The following is a 15,762-nucleotide window of genomic DNA, read 5'->3' as shown; positions in this document are numbered from 1 at the left end:
GGAGTTGGTGCGCTCCCCTGCCCTGGGGGTCTTCAAGAGGAGGTTAGATATGCATCTATCTGGGGTCATCTAGACCCAGCACTCTTGCCTGCCTATGCAGGGGGTCGGACTCGATGATCTATTGAGGTCCCTTCTGACCTGAACAGCTATGGATCTATGAATCTGACACGGATTCAGAGCGATCGCGACACATTGGAGGACTGGGCTGCAAGGAATCTCAGGAGGTTCAACTAGGACAAGTGCAAAGTCCTGCACTGAGGAGGAGGAATCCCCTGCAAGCTGGGGGTGACGGGCTGGGCAGCCGCTCTGCAGAAAAGGACCTGGGGGGACAGGGGACAAGAAGATGAACAGGAGCCAGCAGTGTGCCCTCGGTGCCAAGAAGGCCACCAGCATCCCGGGCTGCATCGGTAGGAGCGTTGCCAGCAGATGGAGGGCAGTGATTCTTCCCCTCTATTCAGCACTGGGGAGGTCACATCTGGAGTGCAGTGTCCAGCTGTGGCCCCCACTACAGAAAGGATGTGGACACGTTGGAGAGAGTCCAGTGGAGGGGAACGGCAATGGTTGTGGGGCTGGGGGACAGGAGTGGTGAGGAAAGGCTGAGGGACCTGGGCTGATTGAGTCTGGAGAAGAGAAGACTGAGGAGGGATTTGATAGCAGCCTTCATCTCCCTGCAGGGGGGCTGCAAAGAGGATGGAGCTGGGCTGGTCTCAGCGGGAGCAGATGGCAGGACAAGGAGCAATGGGCTCAAGCTGCAGCAAGGGAAGTTGAGGTTGAATATTAGGAAAAACTCTCTCACTAGGAGGGTAGTAAAACACTGGCACAGGCTCCCCAGAGAGGTGGTGCAGTCTCCATCCCTGGAGGTGTTTAAGGCCCAGATCGACACAGCCTCGGCTGGGCTGATGTAGCTGGGGCTGGGGCTGGTGTGAGCAGAGGTTGGACTAGATGTGACTTCCTGAGCTCCCTTCCAGCCACAGTTGTGTGATTCTGGGGGTGACAATGGCCCATGAGCTGGACTGAAGCCCGCAACGTGCTTTTTGTTGCAACGAAACCGCAGCAGCCTGCTGGGCGGTCTGAGCAGCAGTGTCACCTGCACAGCAAGGGCGGTGATTCTCCTGCGGTGTCCAGCCCTGGGGAGGCCTCCCCTGGAGTCCTGTGTCCTGCGCATCAAGAAGGACGGGGGAGATTGGAAACCCCGAGTCCAGAGCAGGGCAACAAGAATGAGCAGGGGGCCGAGAGCCGAGTGCTGAGGAGGGGTGGGAGAGCGAGGGGTCTCCGGTCTGGAGAGGAGAAGCCTGCAGGGCGGGTACAGATGGAGACGGGCTTCTCTCTGTGGCTGCTGGGGACAGGACAAGGAGCAATGGCCTTAAGGGGACACTGAGGCTGGAGATGAGGGAGGTGCTGCCTGAGGGGTTCAGGCCCCTGCAGACATGGGGGAACCTCCGTGCCTGGGCGCTGCCAACAGCAGGTGGGACAGGAACTCACCGGGATGGTTCAGTCACGGAGGATCCTGCCTGGAGCAGGGGCTGCCCTTGCGAGGTCCCTTCCGCCCGACTCCCCCGGGATCCTGCGCTTTACGCTGCAGGGGCAGAGGGTCTTTGGTGGGAGTCCTGGAGCCTGATGGATGGGCCAGGCATTGATCCCCGCTGGCCTTGGCTGGAGGACTGGAAACCAGGGCCCAGGCTGCTCCTTGCAGAAGCACGAGCGCCTGCCGTCCTGCCCCGGGACCAGGCAGCTGCAGCGATGAGCCCCGTGCAGCCCCGCGGGGGATGCCAGTCTACCCGGCTGAGGACGGACCCGCAAGCAGGAGCAAAGGTGCCCGCAGCCCCCGGACACACAGCACCCCCTCGAGCCTTTGGCTTCCAGCAACGAGGCACCGCCCCAGCCGCCCCGTTAGGGACATAGAAAATAAATTTTATTCTCCATTTTAAATTTCTACACGGTAGCTGCGTCACTAACCATGATCCTCGTGAGAAGAACGCAGCTGACGCTTCACCCCGACACAGACACGACAGAGATCAGCTTTTGTCCGTAGCCAGAGAGTGTGATATTGTTACTGCACAGAGGAGGGAGGGGGGGGAGAAAAAAGGGACCTACAGTTTTTGCTCTTTTCTCTTTTCTTTCTTACTCAACAGAAATAAAAATAAAATTCCAGAGAGGGCCCCTCCCCTGCTTCCTGCCTCCGGGAGCAGCGGCCACAGGCGGGCAGGCGGGCGGCACGGGCCGTCGGCTCCCGGAGGGATGGGGCAGGAGGGCACAAGGCAGGTGTGAGCCCAGTGGTGCGAGAAGCCGGAGGTTGCGACGTGAGTTCAGGGCTGCACCCCGGCAGCTGCGGGGACTGGCGAGCCCAGAGCGTTCGGAGAGGAGATGACGGGCGAAGCGGCCAGGCTGCCCATGGGCTGGGACGCGGACATCGAGGTAATACCTACGTAAGAACATAAGAGCTGAGGTTTACTGGGTCAGGCCCCGGGTTTGTCCTTCCCCAGCCCGTGTCCCACGGGGCAGAGAGCGGAGCTGGGGGGAGCGGGACTGGGGCCGAGCAGGGTTTTCCCCCGTTCCTCTCCCTGCAGCCTCCAGCACTGAGGTCCAGGCAGGGCCGATGCGGAGGCCGGGCCCCTCGCTCCCTGCCCCAGAGCCACCGATCGATGCCCCTTTCCTCCACGCACGTGTCCAAGTCCTTGTGAATGTGGCTGAGCTCCCGGCTCCCACCACCCCTGGGGCCACGAGTCCCCCTTTAGTGCCATGTTGGGGGGAAAAGACCTCCCTGGTGTTAGCATTAAACTGCCGCCTGCTCGGTCCACGTGTGACCTCCCATCCTTGTCTGGTGACAGAGTCAGTAATAAATCCCAGGGACTTTCTCTTCCCCATTGAGTGGGTTGTGAACTCTTCTCCTGCCCCCCTCAGGCATCTCTTCTCTAGACCACCCAGGCCTGGCCTCACTCATCTCTCCCTAAGCATGTCGCTCATCATCCTTGTGCCCTCCTCTGCATCTTCCCCAGGTCTCCCATCTCCTGGAGGTGCAGGGCGCAGAGCTGGGCACGGGATCCACGGGGTGGACACCCCGTGGGTTTATAAAAGGGTACTGTGACACTTTCCGCTTTGTTTACAATCCTCTTCGCTGTCCCTGACATGGTCTCTGCCTGCTCGATGGCTGCTGAGCTGATGTTTGTAGCGACCCGTGCCCAGTGCCCATACAGGACAGCGAGGATGGGCAGGCCGCTGGGGATGGAAGTACCAGAACGTCCCCCCCGTGGAAGCCAGGCGCCCAGTGCTGCATGGCTGTGACCTCCAACCCTGCAACACTGCCCACAGCTTCCCAGTCCCTTCCCCAGCCCAAGAGGCTGCTAAAGCCCTGCTGCGAAGGTTGATGCTCCCCCAGGCTGCCAAGGAGGTGCCACCTGGCTGGAGCGATGCCAGGGGGTTCCCCAGATGCTCTCTGAAGGTCCCCTCCAGCCCCATTTCTTTATGATCTCATTCCCCCTTCCTGGGGGAGGGCACCAGGCCAGCAGTCTGGCACTGATGCCTTGGCCCTGCTAGTAAAGGGGGCCTGGTGCCCGGAGCCCTCCTTGCTACCCACCGAGGCGGTCCGGGAGGCGGGAACCCACCTGCCAACATACTGGAGGCGCTGACGGGTGTGTTGCTGGCTGCCAGGCCAGCTGAGGGGCCCATCCGTGCAGGGTCTTTCGCTATGGGATCTGCCAGCAAAGAGCAGAGAGAAATGTCAGCAAATGCAAGGCTCCCAGTCCACGGAGGGACACAACAGCTCTCAGCCTCCAGAGCCAGGCAGCCAGGGGAGCAGGGTCCTGGTGGAGACAGCAGCCGCAGAGGGGTGGGCAGCTGCCGGGACAGAGAAGAGGCCGGGGCGATGCTGGGAGCCCGGGCACAGGCTGCAACATACAGCTACACGGCCTACGTGACCAGAGCGCTACATGAGGCAGGGAGCTGGGCCTCAGCAGCATGGATGCGGCCTTGCTGGAGGATGAGGGTCCCCGGCACGGCCCTAGGAGCCTGTGGGCTGGGACATGCTACCTCTCTGGGCCCATCGGTGTCCAGGCAGCTGGGGAATGGGGCAGGGACTGGGCCCGGGGGCTGAGAGGCGCTGAAGGCCACGACCGAGCCACGGGGGAGGGTGTGGGAGCTGCGGCCTACGCACAGAAGTAGGGGTGCTCCATGGCCTCCCGGGCGGTGAGCCGTGTCTGGTGGTCGTAGCGCAGCAGCTTGTCCAGGAAGTCGAGTGCCTCCGTGCTCACCAGGTGCTGGTTCTCGCTGTGCACGAAGCGCTCCCATCGCTTGCGGGAGTGTCTACGAGGGGCAGAGCCAACCTGAGCCCCCGTCCCTGTGTCCCCCCGTGACAAGCACCCGCTACCCTGTCGGGCCAAATCAGGAGCCTGCTTTCTGGAGCCAGGCTAGGAGGACGCTCCCTGCACAGCAGGGCTACGGGCTCCTTACCCTGGAGCACAGAGGCTGGCCAGGGCCAGGGACCAGCTAGAAGTCACTGCAAGAACCCGAATGGCTGAAGGGGCCGCGTGCTCGCTGGTGAGAGCTGGCTCGACTGGTGGGAAGACAGTGCCCAGCTCCGGGTATTAGAGCCTCCCTGTCTGCTCTGCCCACAGCCGCCTCCAGGAGCCCATGCGAGTAGCGGGGAGGGTCCCTACCTCTGTACTGGACTGGGCATGAAAACAACACCCCCCTGCACACCCCCCAGCGACACAGTGGCCAGGGTCCTTGTGTGTGGGGCCAAATACACCCCCATGGTTCAACGGCTCCACCCCAGGCAGCGAGAGGCTGGAGGCACAGACACGGGCTGGGACACGGCCGGGACTGCCTGACTATGGCAGGGAGAAGCCAGGCCCGGGCACCCCAAGGGGCCTCCCGGGAAGAGAGCCGGGTCTCTGACCACGCCGGCACCCACCTGCCGAGGATGTCATTGAAGCGGGGGTCCAGCTCGATGTTGTACTTGTCGATGTAGTCGTACAGGTCCTCCGTGCCCAGCACTTTCGCGATCCGCACGAGCTGTGGGGGTGGAGAGCAGAGCACTGAGTGCGTCCCACCAGGCTGGCCCAGCACCCATGACCCAGCCGCCAGGTGGGAAGCATGGAGCTCCAGGCCAGGCCTCTCCCTGCTGCCTTCCCTGCTGGGTACTAGAAACCTTTGCTCCTCCAGGCCCTCGCAGGCAAGATAACCCGGGGCTCAGGGCACCGGCATGTGCGGCCCAAGCTGATGGGTTCCCTCGCCTGTGTCTGCCTGTGATACCACATCTTCAGGGCGCTGCCACCCACCAACCCCCCGAGTTCAAGAACGTCCCAATCCCTGGTGGGCTCGGCCCTACTGATCCGGGGGACTGGAAAACGGGAGGGGGTGGACGGCTGCGGGGAGCCCTTCCCTTCTGCATGGCTGAGTCTTAGGTTCAAGCAGCAGTGCAGAGGTCTGTGGGATGGGGTCCCTGGTAAGGACTGCAGGTTCAGCATGCACCTGTCTGGGCCCTGCCCGTGCTCCCAGCTGAGCCAGGTGGATGGACATCCAGGCTGACCGACCTCCCAAGCAGGGGTGGAGGGGCACACAAAGCCCCTGGCAGAGGGGAGAGGCCAGGGTGGAGGAGTACGGCCCACAGCAAGTGGGTGTCTGGGGTGTGACACCATTGTCCCACTCTGCAGCGGCTGCAGACTGGCTGTGACGGCTGGCCACTGTCCTACGCCTGCCTCTGAGTGCGGCGCTGCAGGAGCCGGGATTTCGGGGGAGGCAGAGGACGAGGCCCGCGGCTCACCTGGTCGTAGTTGTCGTGGCCGTGGAAGAAGGGCTCCTTCCGGAAGATCATGCTGGCCAGCATGCAGCCTAAGCTCCACATGTCCAAGCTGTAGTCGTACATCTGGAAAAGCCGGGGGGAGAGAGGCGGGAGGTGGCAGCAGCTCCAAGCCCCGGGGGCCAGAGGGCACGGGCCTATGAGAGAACACGCCCCAGTCTCCAGCTCCAGGGACCCGGGGCCCTGCTCCCAGCAGATTCCCGGCAGCTTGGCCGATGGCTCTGGTTCCAGGGGCCGCTGGCCCAGGGCATCCGGGCTCTGGGTCTCACGGGCCCTTCTACAGCCCACAGGTTGCCAGGAGCAGGAGACAGCCAGCCAGGCATGCTGCACAGCCCTCCCATCCCTGTGTCCGGGGGGGCCCTTCCAGCTGTGTTGCACCCACGTACGCTCTCCGCTTCCCCCTCACTTAGGCCTTTGGCAGGGCCTCACCCGGCTGGACTGTCTCAACACCTCGCTGGGTGTCTGGTCTCCCTTTGGCAAGTGCATCATCTGCATCTGCACGCACAGGACTGCTCTGCTGCGTGACGTACCTGGTAGTCTACCAAGAGCTCTGGTCCCTTGAAGTATCTGGAGGCTACCCGAACGTTGTACTCCTGCCCGGGGTGGTAAAACTCAGCCAGCCCCCAGTCTATCAGGCGGAGCTGCGGGGAGAGAAGGAGAGAGTGAGGGCATGCACCATTACAGCCCACTGTAGCACAGGGGTCCCGGCGCCGCTGCTTGCTTAGTGATATTGCCACCAGATCTGGTGATTTTTGGGGGTAGGGTGACAACAAAGTGTCTGCATTAAGAATCCTAATCACTTCGCTGCTCGCAACACTTGGTCACTGCTGAGGGCTTTAGCTCTCAGCCCAAGGCAGGGACCTCTAGCCACCATGTGTTGGTGACATCTGCCAGGGTCAGGACAGAGACCACTGCGCCCGAGCGCACTCAACGTATGGGCTTGTTCAGACAGGGATGTTGCTGCCCCAAGCAGGGGACAGCCTGGATGAGCTGAGTTCCCTTCTAGCCCCACTGCTGTAAACTGTGCCGACAAGCCTGCAATGCAGGGGAGCACTCAGCGAACAGATACAGGCAGTGGGGAAAAAGATCTGGCCAAGCCCACGCAGCCAGCTGGGGGCAGTGGACACTGAAGGAAGCGGGTAGAGAAGTGGTGAGTCCGGGCGGGTGAATTTCCCAGCCCCGGCAGGAGGGAGGGGAGGAGCCGAAGAGCCTGGGGTCCAGGACAGGGTCAACGTTCCCGCCAATCCTGCCGGGGCAGCCTACAGCCCTTGGAAGTGGCTCTGCCCAGGGGGGCTTTGAAGTCCGGTGCATTCGGGTCCCAGGCGGCGGGTCACTACAAAGGCCCTGAGAGCAATCTAACGCTCCATTGACAAGCCCGGGGTTCCTAACAAACAGGTGACAAATAAAAGGTGGTTTACGAGAGGCAGGGGTGGGTTTTATTGACACCTGCATCCCCAAACAAACAGGGCACAGCTGCAAATCCACACCCCCGCCCTGGCCGGCGTCTGCGGGGAACCCGCGCCAGCAAAGGCAGGGCTGTTTCTGGCCCTGTGCTCGCTGCCTGTGTCAGACCAGCCCTGGGAGCTTCCAACTGCAGCTGTGTCGCTCGTGGGAGGAAGAGGGACCTGATGTGAACACGGAGGCGCCAAGGCAGTACCGGAGAAAGGGCTGTGAACCTCCTAGCCCCTTGAGGATGGGGAGGCTCGGAGAGGCATTAAGGCAACAAGGTGCAGGTTTGCAGCCGAGCTAGCGGAGCCCAGCTGACCAAGCGGCTGCTCCATTTATAATCAGGACAGGTGAGGTGAGCACAAGCCCCAGGCGGATGAGGAGACACGCGAGTGGTGCCGGTCCCCACATCTCCATAGGACGCAGCAGAATGAAAAGGCTCAGACTTCCATTTGAAAAGGAGAAGGCTGAGGCAGGAGAGGACCGAGCTCTATATAATCAGGAAGGCCGTGGATCAAGGGAACAGGGAACTGTTCCCAGAGCACTCGACCCATGGGGCACCCACTGAAAGGAGCAGGAGGCAGGTTTAACACTAAGAGACAGGACTTTTGTGAAGCAATGTGCAGTGAACGTGTGGGATTCACTGGTCCAGGAGGGGGTGAAGGCAGGGAGCAGAGCCAGGCTCAACAAGGGACTGGGTAAATCCATGGCTGACAGACCCATCAACGCCCGTTGAACAGCCTGGGGGGGAGACATTTCCTCTGGCATTGAGAACCTGACGATGGTGGATGCCAGAGAAGGTACCGAATAGGGGACGGATCACTCGAGATCCTGTTCAGTGCCCCCCCTCTATAGCATCCACCCCTGCCACAGTCAGGGACAGGACACTGGGTGAGATGGACCACGGGTCTGACCCAGCGTGGCCCTGCTGATGCTCTTGTGAGCGAGTGTGCAGGAGTAGCCATGTGGGCATGTCCTGTGTGGGCAGAAGCCTCCCTGCTGCTTCTCATGGATGTTGCAGGAGGGCGGGCTGCCTCCGCTCTAACTCAACCCGCTCAGCAGCAAGGATCTAAACCGCGGTTGTTCCCTGGTGCTGCCCAGCAGCATGACTAGCAGCACCCGTGGGCACCGGCTGGAGGAGAGGGCGCATCCAGCTGGGGACGCTCAGAGGGGGCAGCCCCCACTGTACCTTTCTGTGCTCGTGGTCGATCATGACGTTGTGTGGCTTGACGTCTCGATGCATGACGCCCATACTGTGACAGTAATCCAGGGCCTGCGGACAGGACAGAGGCGCGGTCAGACCCCAGCTGCACGTGGAGCCAAGCACGAGGTGGCTGGAGCGGGAAAGACCCAGAGCTCGTGGGGGAATCAGCCACTGCAGTGAGGCCTGAGGGCTCTACACGCTTCTCCCCACCTGTGTTGGGCACAAGCCCCCACCCGTGGCCCCTGGGACAGGGAGTGCTGAAGGGGGCCCTGGCCAGCCATGGCTGGACAGACAATGCCTCACACTAGCACTGATTTCCCCCTCCAAGTGTCCGAGAAGATCCCCTGCTCCATCACGGCTCCCCATGCCAGCTGCTTGCATGGAAAGCCAAGAGGAGCCAGCAAGCAGGTCAGCACCGAGGGGCGCGGAAAGGGAAGCAGAGACTCTGGGACCTGCACGTCCTATGCAACGTGAGCATGGAGCTTGACGGCGCCTTCCCCTGCCCCGGCTGGGATCGGCCTGCCAGACGCTGCTGCAAGGAGGGGCTCGGGGGCCAAGCAGCTGCCATTCCCACCCCACTGCCTTCACGTGAGGAGCAGGGAGGTCCCAGGAGGGTGGGCGAGGACTCCTGTCCCCAGGGGAGCTTACCTTGAGGATTTCGTACATGTAGAACCGGATGTCAAAGTCCGAGAGCGTCTGGTACAATTGCTGTGGGGAGGGATCGCAGGGGCGGTCAGTGAAATGCTACAGGCACTCGGCGCGTGGCACTATACTGGCTCGTTGAGACGGGGCCCTGCTGTCACAGCCAGGGACAGCAGCACCACGGCCCATCGGGCACATGGCAAAATCAGGTGCCCCACTAGCCCCCACTGTAATTGCAGTCTCTCTCTCTCTCTCTCGCACACAGCTTCTGTAGTGAGACCTCAGGCCCCGGCGCTCTAGGACTGGCCAGCCCACTGGGGATATCCACTGGTGGGTCCCAAGGAGAGACATATTCTCTCAGAGGACTAGATCCTGGTCAGTCCAGGCTCTGCAAGGTTGTATCCTCCCTCCAAAAGACCACAGTGACGGCTGTGTGCCCCAGGAGAGACTGACCAGGAACCATCAGTGACCCACAAGAGGAGCTGAACCCACAAGCCAGCCGCACCTCCTCACCCTGCCATGAAGTGGCCGTGGAACATGGCCCAAGATGCCCCAGACCCAGAATAGGGTGGGATCAGACCCAGGACGTGGAGGGAGGATGGGAAAAAGCTACAGGACTCCTCCTGCCAGACCCGGAGAGGGCAGGATGGCATCAGTGGGACAGTCCTCACGAGAGGAGGTCTCAGGGTAGCATCAAGGAGACAAGTGTGCGATCAACAGTGAAAACAAAATTCGTGGGGAGAACCAGGAACCCAGGGTGGAGAGGCCCAGCTAACAGCCTCCCCGTGCACTCGTCCACCAGAAGCTCACAACGCAGCACTCAACCAGCTGAGGTGTCAACAGATCTGGAGTGACGCTTGCGCACACGGCCACCGTCAGATGCAGGCACAACCCTGGCTGGGCCGGCGCCTGAGCAGCAGGCAGGCCGGGCTGCTGGGACCCCACGAGGCAGCAAATCCTACAGATCACCCCTCAAAATGTAACATCCCCCAGTTTACAGCAATGACCCACGAGGGAGCTGGTGACAGTGGGAAGGTCCCAGTCACCATGTGCTCTGGGCTGGGCTAGGCTCAGCTGTAGGGCCCCGGCTGGCTAGGACCCATCCATCCCTACCCGAGGCTGCGTGGGGCTGGACACAAGTTGAATCCTGGGTGGGAAGCCCCCAACAAGCTTCCGTTTCCACAGCACATGCCCTCCCATGCTGGGGGGTGCTGGGACTGCTCTCCGCATCGGCCTGAAATCACAAGGACGACCTGCAGCAGGCTGGTGCCACTCACCTTGAAGTCCGTGTTGTTGACATGCTCGAAGACGAGGGCAGGCGTGCGAGACTGCAGGTCACCGAGGCACAGGGAGGAAAGGAAGCAGGTTAGTCCTGCAGGCAGGTCGCAGAGCCGCCGGGGCTCGGTGACAGGCCCCCACGCAGCAGCTCCTTGCCCCACAGCCAGCGTCCACCTCTGGGGCTTCCCACCCAAAGGGGCCCTGGGAGTTTCACCAGGCAGGAAACTGGAGGGGAACCCGCTAGGCCCGCGTGCTGGGCTCTGCGTGCACTGCATGCACACGTCCACTTCACTGGCCTAGCTTGGTCCATCGCTCCCCGGGGCTGCTGCCACTGCCCACCCGCTGCAGCCCTCGGCCGTGCCTGTGCCTCACCACGGGGTCTTTGACGATATCTAGCAAGCTGATGATATTGGGGCCTCCGCGCAGATTCTCCAGGATCTTGATTTCTCGCTTGATTTTCTTCTTCTTTACTGGCTACAGAAAGAAAGAGGAGGAGGAGTGAGCAGCAGTCAGGCCTCTCTGGCCCCCTGCCCGCATGGCCTGGGCAGAGGACAGGAACTCAGCCAAGGAGGGAGGTGGGTCACAGAGATTCATGGTGAACCAGGCGTTGCTCAGAGCTGGGGCACCCCGATCGGTCTGCGCTCTCCCCTAGGAAGGCACCTACAGTTACTCATGCCTTCTGGGGCCACGGGAGCAATGACCGGACATGAGACTGCTCTGCCGGGTGCTGTGCTGGCTCACCCTGGGGGGGTAGCTGAGGCTCCTCTTGGAGGTGGGGCCCTGCACTGCTACCAGCCCAGGGGCTTCAAGCACCTGGGTCCCAACTACTGGGGTTGCTGCACTGCTTGTGGGATGGAGGGACGAGAGGGGGAATGTCTCTGACCTCCCAAAGTCCCCACGAACGCCCATGCGATACCAGAGGGAGGCAGCAAGCATGAGAGTGGAGGGCAGCACCACGGGGAGAACAGAAGTCGTTCTGGCCAAGCGTATCGTGGCCAAACCCACCCTGGATCTCAGCAGGAGCCGGGCCCTGGCCTCTGGATGGCACACGCAGCCCTGTGCAAGGGACCGGCCCCTCCACACCTCCTGGCAGGGCAGAAGCTGAGTGGAAACGGACCCCCCCAGCCACAGAAGCCATGGCAGTGAGTGCAGAGTAAATGAGACGCAAACAAGGGCACACGTGGTCTCAATGCATGGAACCTCCTTCCGCCTGCTCCGCTCATCACAGCAGGTCTCTGCCAGGGCTGGGGGGAGGGAGGAGAGGCAACAAAAAGCTGCCCACGACTCCAACCATCCCCAGCCCGGCAGCCGCCCCGCAGTGGTCAGCGGCACCCCGCGAAGGCCCGGGAAACAGCCCGACGCACCCACCTTGAGGATTTTCACCACAACTTTCTCATTGTTGGTGATGTTAATGGCTTCAAAGACTTCACTGTATTTGCCGCGCCCGAGCTTCCGCACAAGCTGGTAGTCATCTTGGTTGCTGCACAAGGAGGAGAGAAGGGAAGGTGAAGGGGGGGAGACCGGGTCAGAACCCAGTGTCGTTTCCAGAGAGCGGCTCTCCCAACGACTGGGCAGGTCAGGAGGCTCGGGGGGCTGTTATGTAGCCTACGGAGCTCCAGGAATTGACCCCCATACTCTAGGACTGGCGACGAGCTGGCTGGCACGGCAAAGAAACCCTACCAGCCAGGGCACCCCTTTCTTCCCTACAGGAGAGTTAGAGAGCTTTACAGATCACCGCACAAGCTAACAGGGAATGCATCCCCGTCACCAAAATTAAGCCAGCTCTGGAACGGGAGAGTCTGCAGGCAGCTCGCAAGGTCGCTCGCGTGTCCGTAATGAAATGCGAGGACCATCTCAGGGAGGAAGAAAACAGTGACACATTTGGACTCCGGCCAGAGCCCCGAGGGGAAATGCATTCTGCGCCGAGCAAAACGCCGCTGGCAGTTCACAATCTCGGCGCGCTCGCCTTTGGGAAATGGGTGAAGCCGGGATGCCGAGTTCTGCCCCAGCTGCACTGCTGGGGGCTCTGGGCAAGTTGCTCCCACTCTCTGTGCTTCAGTTTCCCCAGCTCAACCCGGCTCTGGGAGGTTGTAAAGGACGCTTCGCTCCAAGCCAGGGTGGATTAGATTTATACCAAATCGATTTAAATCTTGATTTAATCACTGGCCAGGAAGCCTCAATTTAATCATTGTTTTCTACAAAAAAGTGCATTCTTTTTGTGTGATATCCTTTACTCATTTAACTTCTGAAACTTTGCACTTTTTTGAGAGAGGCAAGGGCTTGACTCTGGGCACACAAACTTGCAGAGAGACAAAAGGGCTGATGGGTGGGTCATCAGGTCTGTTATCTCTCACCTCACATATGTTACCTCTGGAGACACAAATCAAGTCTGCGAATCATAGAATCATAAATCCATAGAAAATGAGGTTTGGAAAGGACTTTGGGAGGTCACATGTAGTCCAAACCCTGCTCCAAGCAGGACCAGCCCCAACTACATCATCCCAGACAAGGCTTTGTCCAGACTAGTCTTCAAAATCTCCAAGGATGGAGACTCTACCACCTTGCTGGGGAGCCTGTTCCAGCGTTTCACTGCCCTCCTCATGAGAAAATTCTTCCTAATATCCAATCTCGACTTCCCTTGCTGCAGCTGGAGCCCATTGCTCCTTGTCCTGCCATCTGCCCCCACGGAGACCAGCCCAGCTCCATCCTCTTTGCAGCCCCGCTGCAGGGAGGTGAAGCTGCTATTCAATCCCCCTCGCTCTTCTCTTCTCCAGACTCAATCAGCCCAGGTCCCTCAGCCTCTCCTCACAAGTCATTTCACCCAGCTCCCAAACTATTTTTGTTGCTGGACTCTCTCCAACGTGTCCACATCCTTGCTGTAGTGGGGGCCACAGCTGGACACAGGACACCAGACGTGTCCTCCCCAGTGACTAGGGGGGAAGAATCACTGCCCTCGAATTGCCGGCAACGCTCCTACCGATGCAGCCCGGGATGCCGGTAGCCTTCTGGGCACCAAGGGCACACTGCTGGCTCATCTCCATCTTCTTGTCCCGTCACCCCAGGGCATTTTCTGCAAAGCTGCTGCCCAGCCCGTCGCCCCCAGCCTGCCCCGGTGCAGGGGATTGCTCCCTCTCAAGTGCAGGACTTTGCACGTGTCCTTGTTGAACCTCCTGAGATTCCTTTTGTCCCAATCCTCAAATGCGTCGTGATCGCTCTGAGTCTTAGCCCGACCTCCAGCGTATTTACTCCCTCAGCTTGGTGTCATCTGCAACCTTGCAGAGGGTGCATCCAGCCCATCTTCCAGGTCGTAGATGACAATGCTGAACAAAAGTGGTCCCAAGACCAATCCTTGGGGCACGCCACTTGACTCCAGCTGCCAACTAGACATGGAGCCATTGATTACTACTCTCTGAGCCTGATGCTCCTGTTTTCGATCCATTTTACAGTCCATTCATCCAGGCAGCTTGCCTGCAATAATGCTGTGGGAGACCGCATCAAAACCCTTGCTAAAAATCAAGGTTTATCACATCCACCCGTATCCCCACATCCACAGAGCCAGTCACCTTGTCATAGAAGGCATCAGGCTGGGCAGGCAGGACTTGCCCCTGGTGAATCCATGCTGACTTTTCCTCATCACTGTCTTCCCCTCCAAGTCCTTGGAAATGGATTTCCTGAGGACCGGCCCCATGATTTCTCCAGGGACTGAGGTGAGGCTGCCTGGTCTGGCGTTCCCTGGATCCTTTTTCCCTTTCTTAACCATGGGCACTATGTTTGCCCTTTTCCAACCACCCGGGACCTCTCCTGATCGCCATGAGTTTCCAAGGATGATGACCAGTGGCTCTGCAATCGCATCAGCCAACTCCCTCAGCACCCTCGGGTGCATCCCATCCAGCCCGTGCACTTGTTCACGTCCAGCTTTTCTAAAACCAACTCAGCATCACAGAGATGCTTAATGGGATCGTCTCGAGTAGACTGAGCACTGAGACTCATTGGGGAGAGCAGTTTTCTTTACTCTTTACTAATCTCTAGAGGAACCTCTGGGAACCCCATAAGATTTTGCCCCTAGTATAGTTCGTGGCCTGTTGCGACCTATTTATAAAACTTTTCTAAAATGAATATATTGCCTCAAATGGTATAGAATTAGCAGTAATAATCCCTATTCCATGATGATATCTTTGAGCTTTAACATATCTTTATATAGGTTTGTTTAAAAAAAAAAACCCAACAAAAAATAGGATTAAATTAAAAAAATCTGATTTCAATTTTAAAAAATGACTGATTTTTACCCACCCTGCTCCAAGCGGCGGAGAGGGATGTGCCTGGGGAATCAGAATCGGAGACGTCGGGCTGGCCGGGAGGTCGCATCTCGTCCAACCCCCGGCCTGAGGCAGGAGCAGCCCTGTCCAAACCGCCCCACAGAAACAAATCTGTGGTTCAACCTCTCAGCATACTACGGGATGAACCCTGTCGCACCAACACAAGGCAGGGCACCTGGACCTGCCCCCGGCAAAGCGGGGGGACAACGGCAGTCAGTGTCCTGCTGCTGAGAGGGTTAAAATGCACTCCAGAGACCCCAGTGTCCCCCACTACAGAGGAAGGCAACCCCCCCAGTCCGGACCAGTCTGAGCAGGGGGGACATTCCTTCCTGACCCCAGACATGGTGTTGGTGTGACCCTGAGCACAGGGGCAAGCCCCTCTAGCCAGGACCCTGCAGGGTTGGTGCCAGCTGAAGCGGTGGCACGGCACAGCCCAGCCCTGGCTGCAGCAGCACCCAGAGCTGCTTAAGAAAGGTTGGGGGGAAACCCCCCAAACCCCTGACATGTAGCAACAGGAGGGGAAAGGACTCCTTCCTGGCCCCACGCAGCAAGGCCCAGAGGTCTGGGAAAAACCAAATGCCCCCCACTCTGCTCTGCAGCCTGGGGACAGCCACACAGCAGCCCCCCTCAGGGGACAGCCAGGACCCCCCTCGTCTGTACCCCTCCATAATCTTATCCCACATCCTTTAACCGTCTTCCTAACTCGGCCAGTCAGGGAGCCCCGCTTCCTTCTGCTGCTGAGCCTGGTCCCCCCCCAACATCCACCTGCTCGGGGCTGCAGGGCTCTTCTCATGGTCTCCCAGCCATCCATAAGGGCGCGGGGCACGGTCCCGGGCTTCCATCGGCTGCTCTTTACAGAGCACTCCGGACATCGCGGCCCCGAGCTCATCCCTGCCCCAGCGGCTGTCCAACCTCTTCTTGAACCCCTCCAGCGATGGCGAGTCCAGCCCTCCGCCAGGCAGAGGCTGATCTAACGCTTAAACAGCCCACTCCTCCGGCCAGGGACCTGTCGGTTTTCATTTGTCTAGAAGGGGCTGTAAGCACCTGCGGCACTGCAAAAATAATCTTCCTAACGAGGG

General features: G+C 60.0%; 1 protein-coding gene across 3 annotated transcripts in view; it reads right to left on the bottom strand.

The window, feature by feature from the left end:
* Nucleotides 1-1,890: 1,890 nt before the first annotated feature.
* The window catches only part of LOC102373194 (casein kinase II subunit alpha-like), a 21,363-nt gene continuing 7,491 nt past the window's right edge, over nt 1,891-15,762 (bottom strand). Inside the window, exons 3-13 of one of the 3 annotated variants that reach the window (XM_025194791.1) lie at nt 11,736-11,847; nt 10,743-10,841; nt 10,367-10,417; nt 9,096-9,155; nt 8,433-8,516; nt 6,328-6,438; nt 5,762-5,863; nt 4,910-5,010; nt 4,151-4,299; nt 3,603-3,692; nt 1,891-2,422 (exon numbers count right to left, since the gene is read on the bottom strand). In XM_025194791.1, the coding sequence (XP_025050576.1) occupies nt 2,307-2,422; nt 3,603-3,692; nt 4,151-4,299; nt 4,910-5,010; nt 5,762-5,863; nt 6,328-6,438; nt 8,433-8,516; nt 9,096-9,155; nt 10,367-10,417; nt 10,743-10,841; nt 11,736-11,847 (1,075 nt within the window). In that variant the 3' untranslated portion in view covers nt 1,891-2,306. Of the gene's footprint in view, nt 2,423-3,602; nt 3,693-4,150; nt 4,300-4,909; nt 5,011-5,761; nt 5,864-6,327; nt 6,439-8,432; nt 8,517-9,095; nt 9,156-10,366; nt 10,418-10,739; nt 10,842-11,735; nt 11,848-15,762 lie in introns of all 3 variants that reach the window. The other 2 variants (XM_025194790.1, XM_006038284.3) reach the window with 2 other exon arrangements.

This window comes from Alligator sinensis, unplaced genomic scaffold, assembly GCF_000455745.1.
Source record: "Alligator sinensis unplaced genomic scaffold, ASM45574v1 scaffold1905_1, whole genome shotgun sequence".
Classification (NCBI taxonomy): domain Eukaryota; kingdom Metazoa; phylum Chordata; order Crocodylia; family Alligatoridae; genus Alligator; species Alligator sinensis.
The sequence above is the reverse complement of the archived record's forward strand: the minus strand, read 5'-3'. Positions and strand labels throughout refer to the sequence as shown.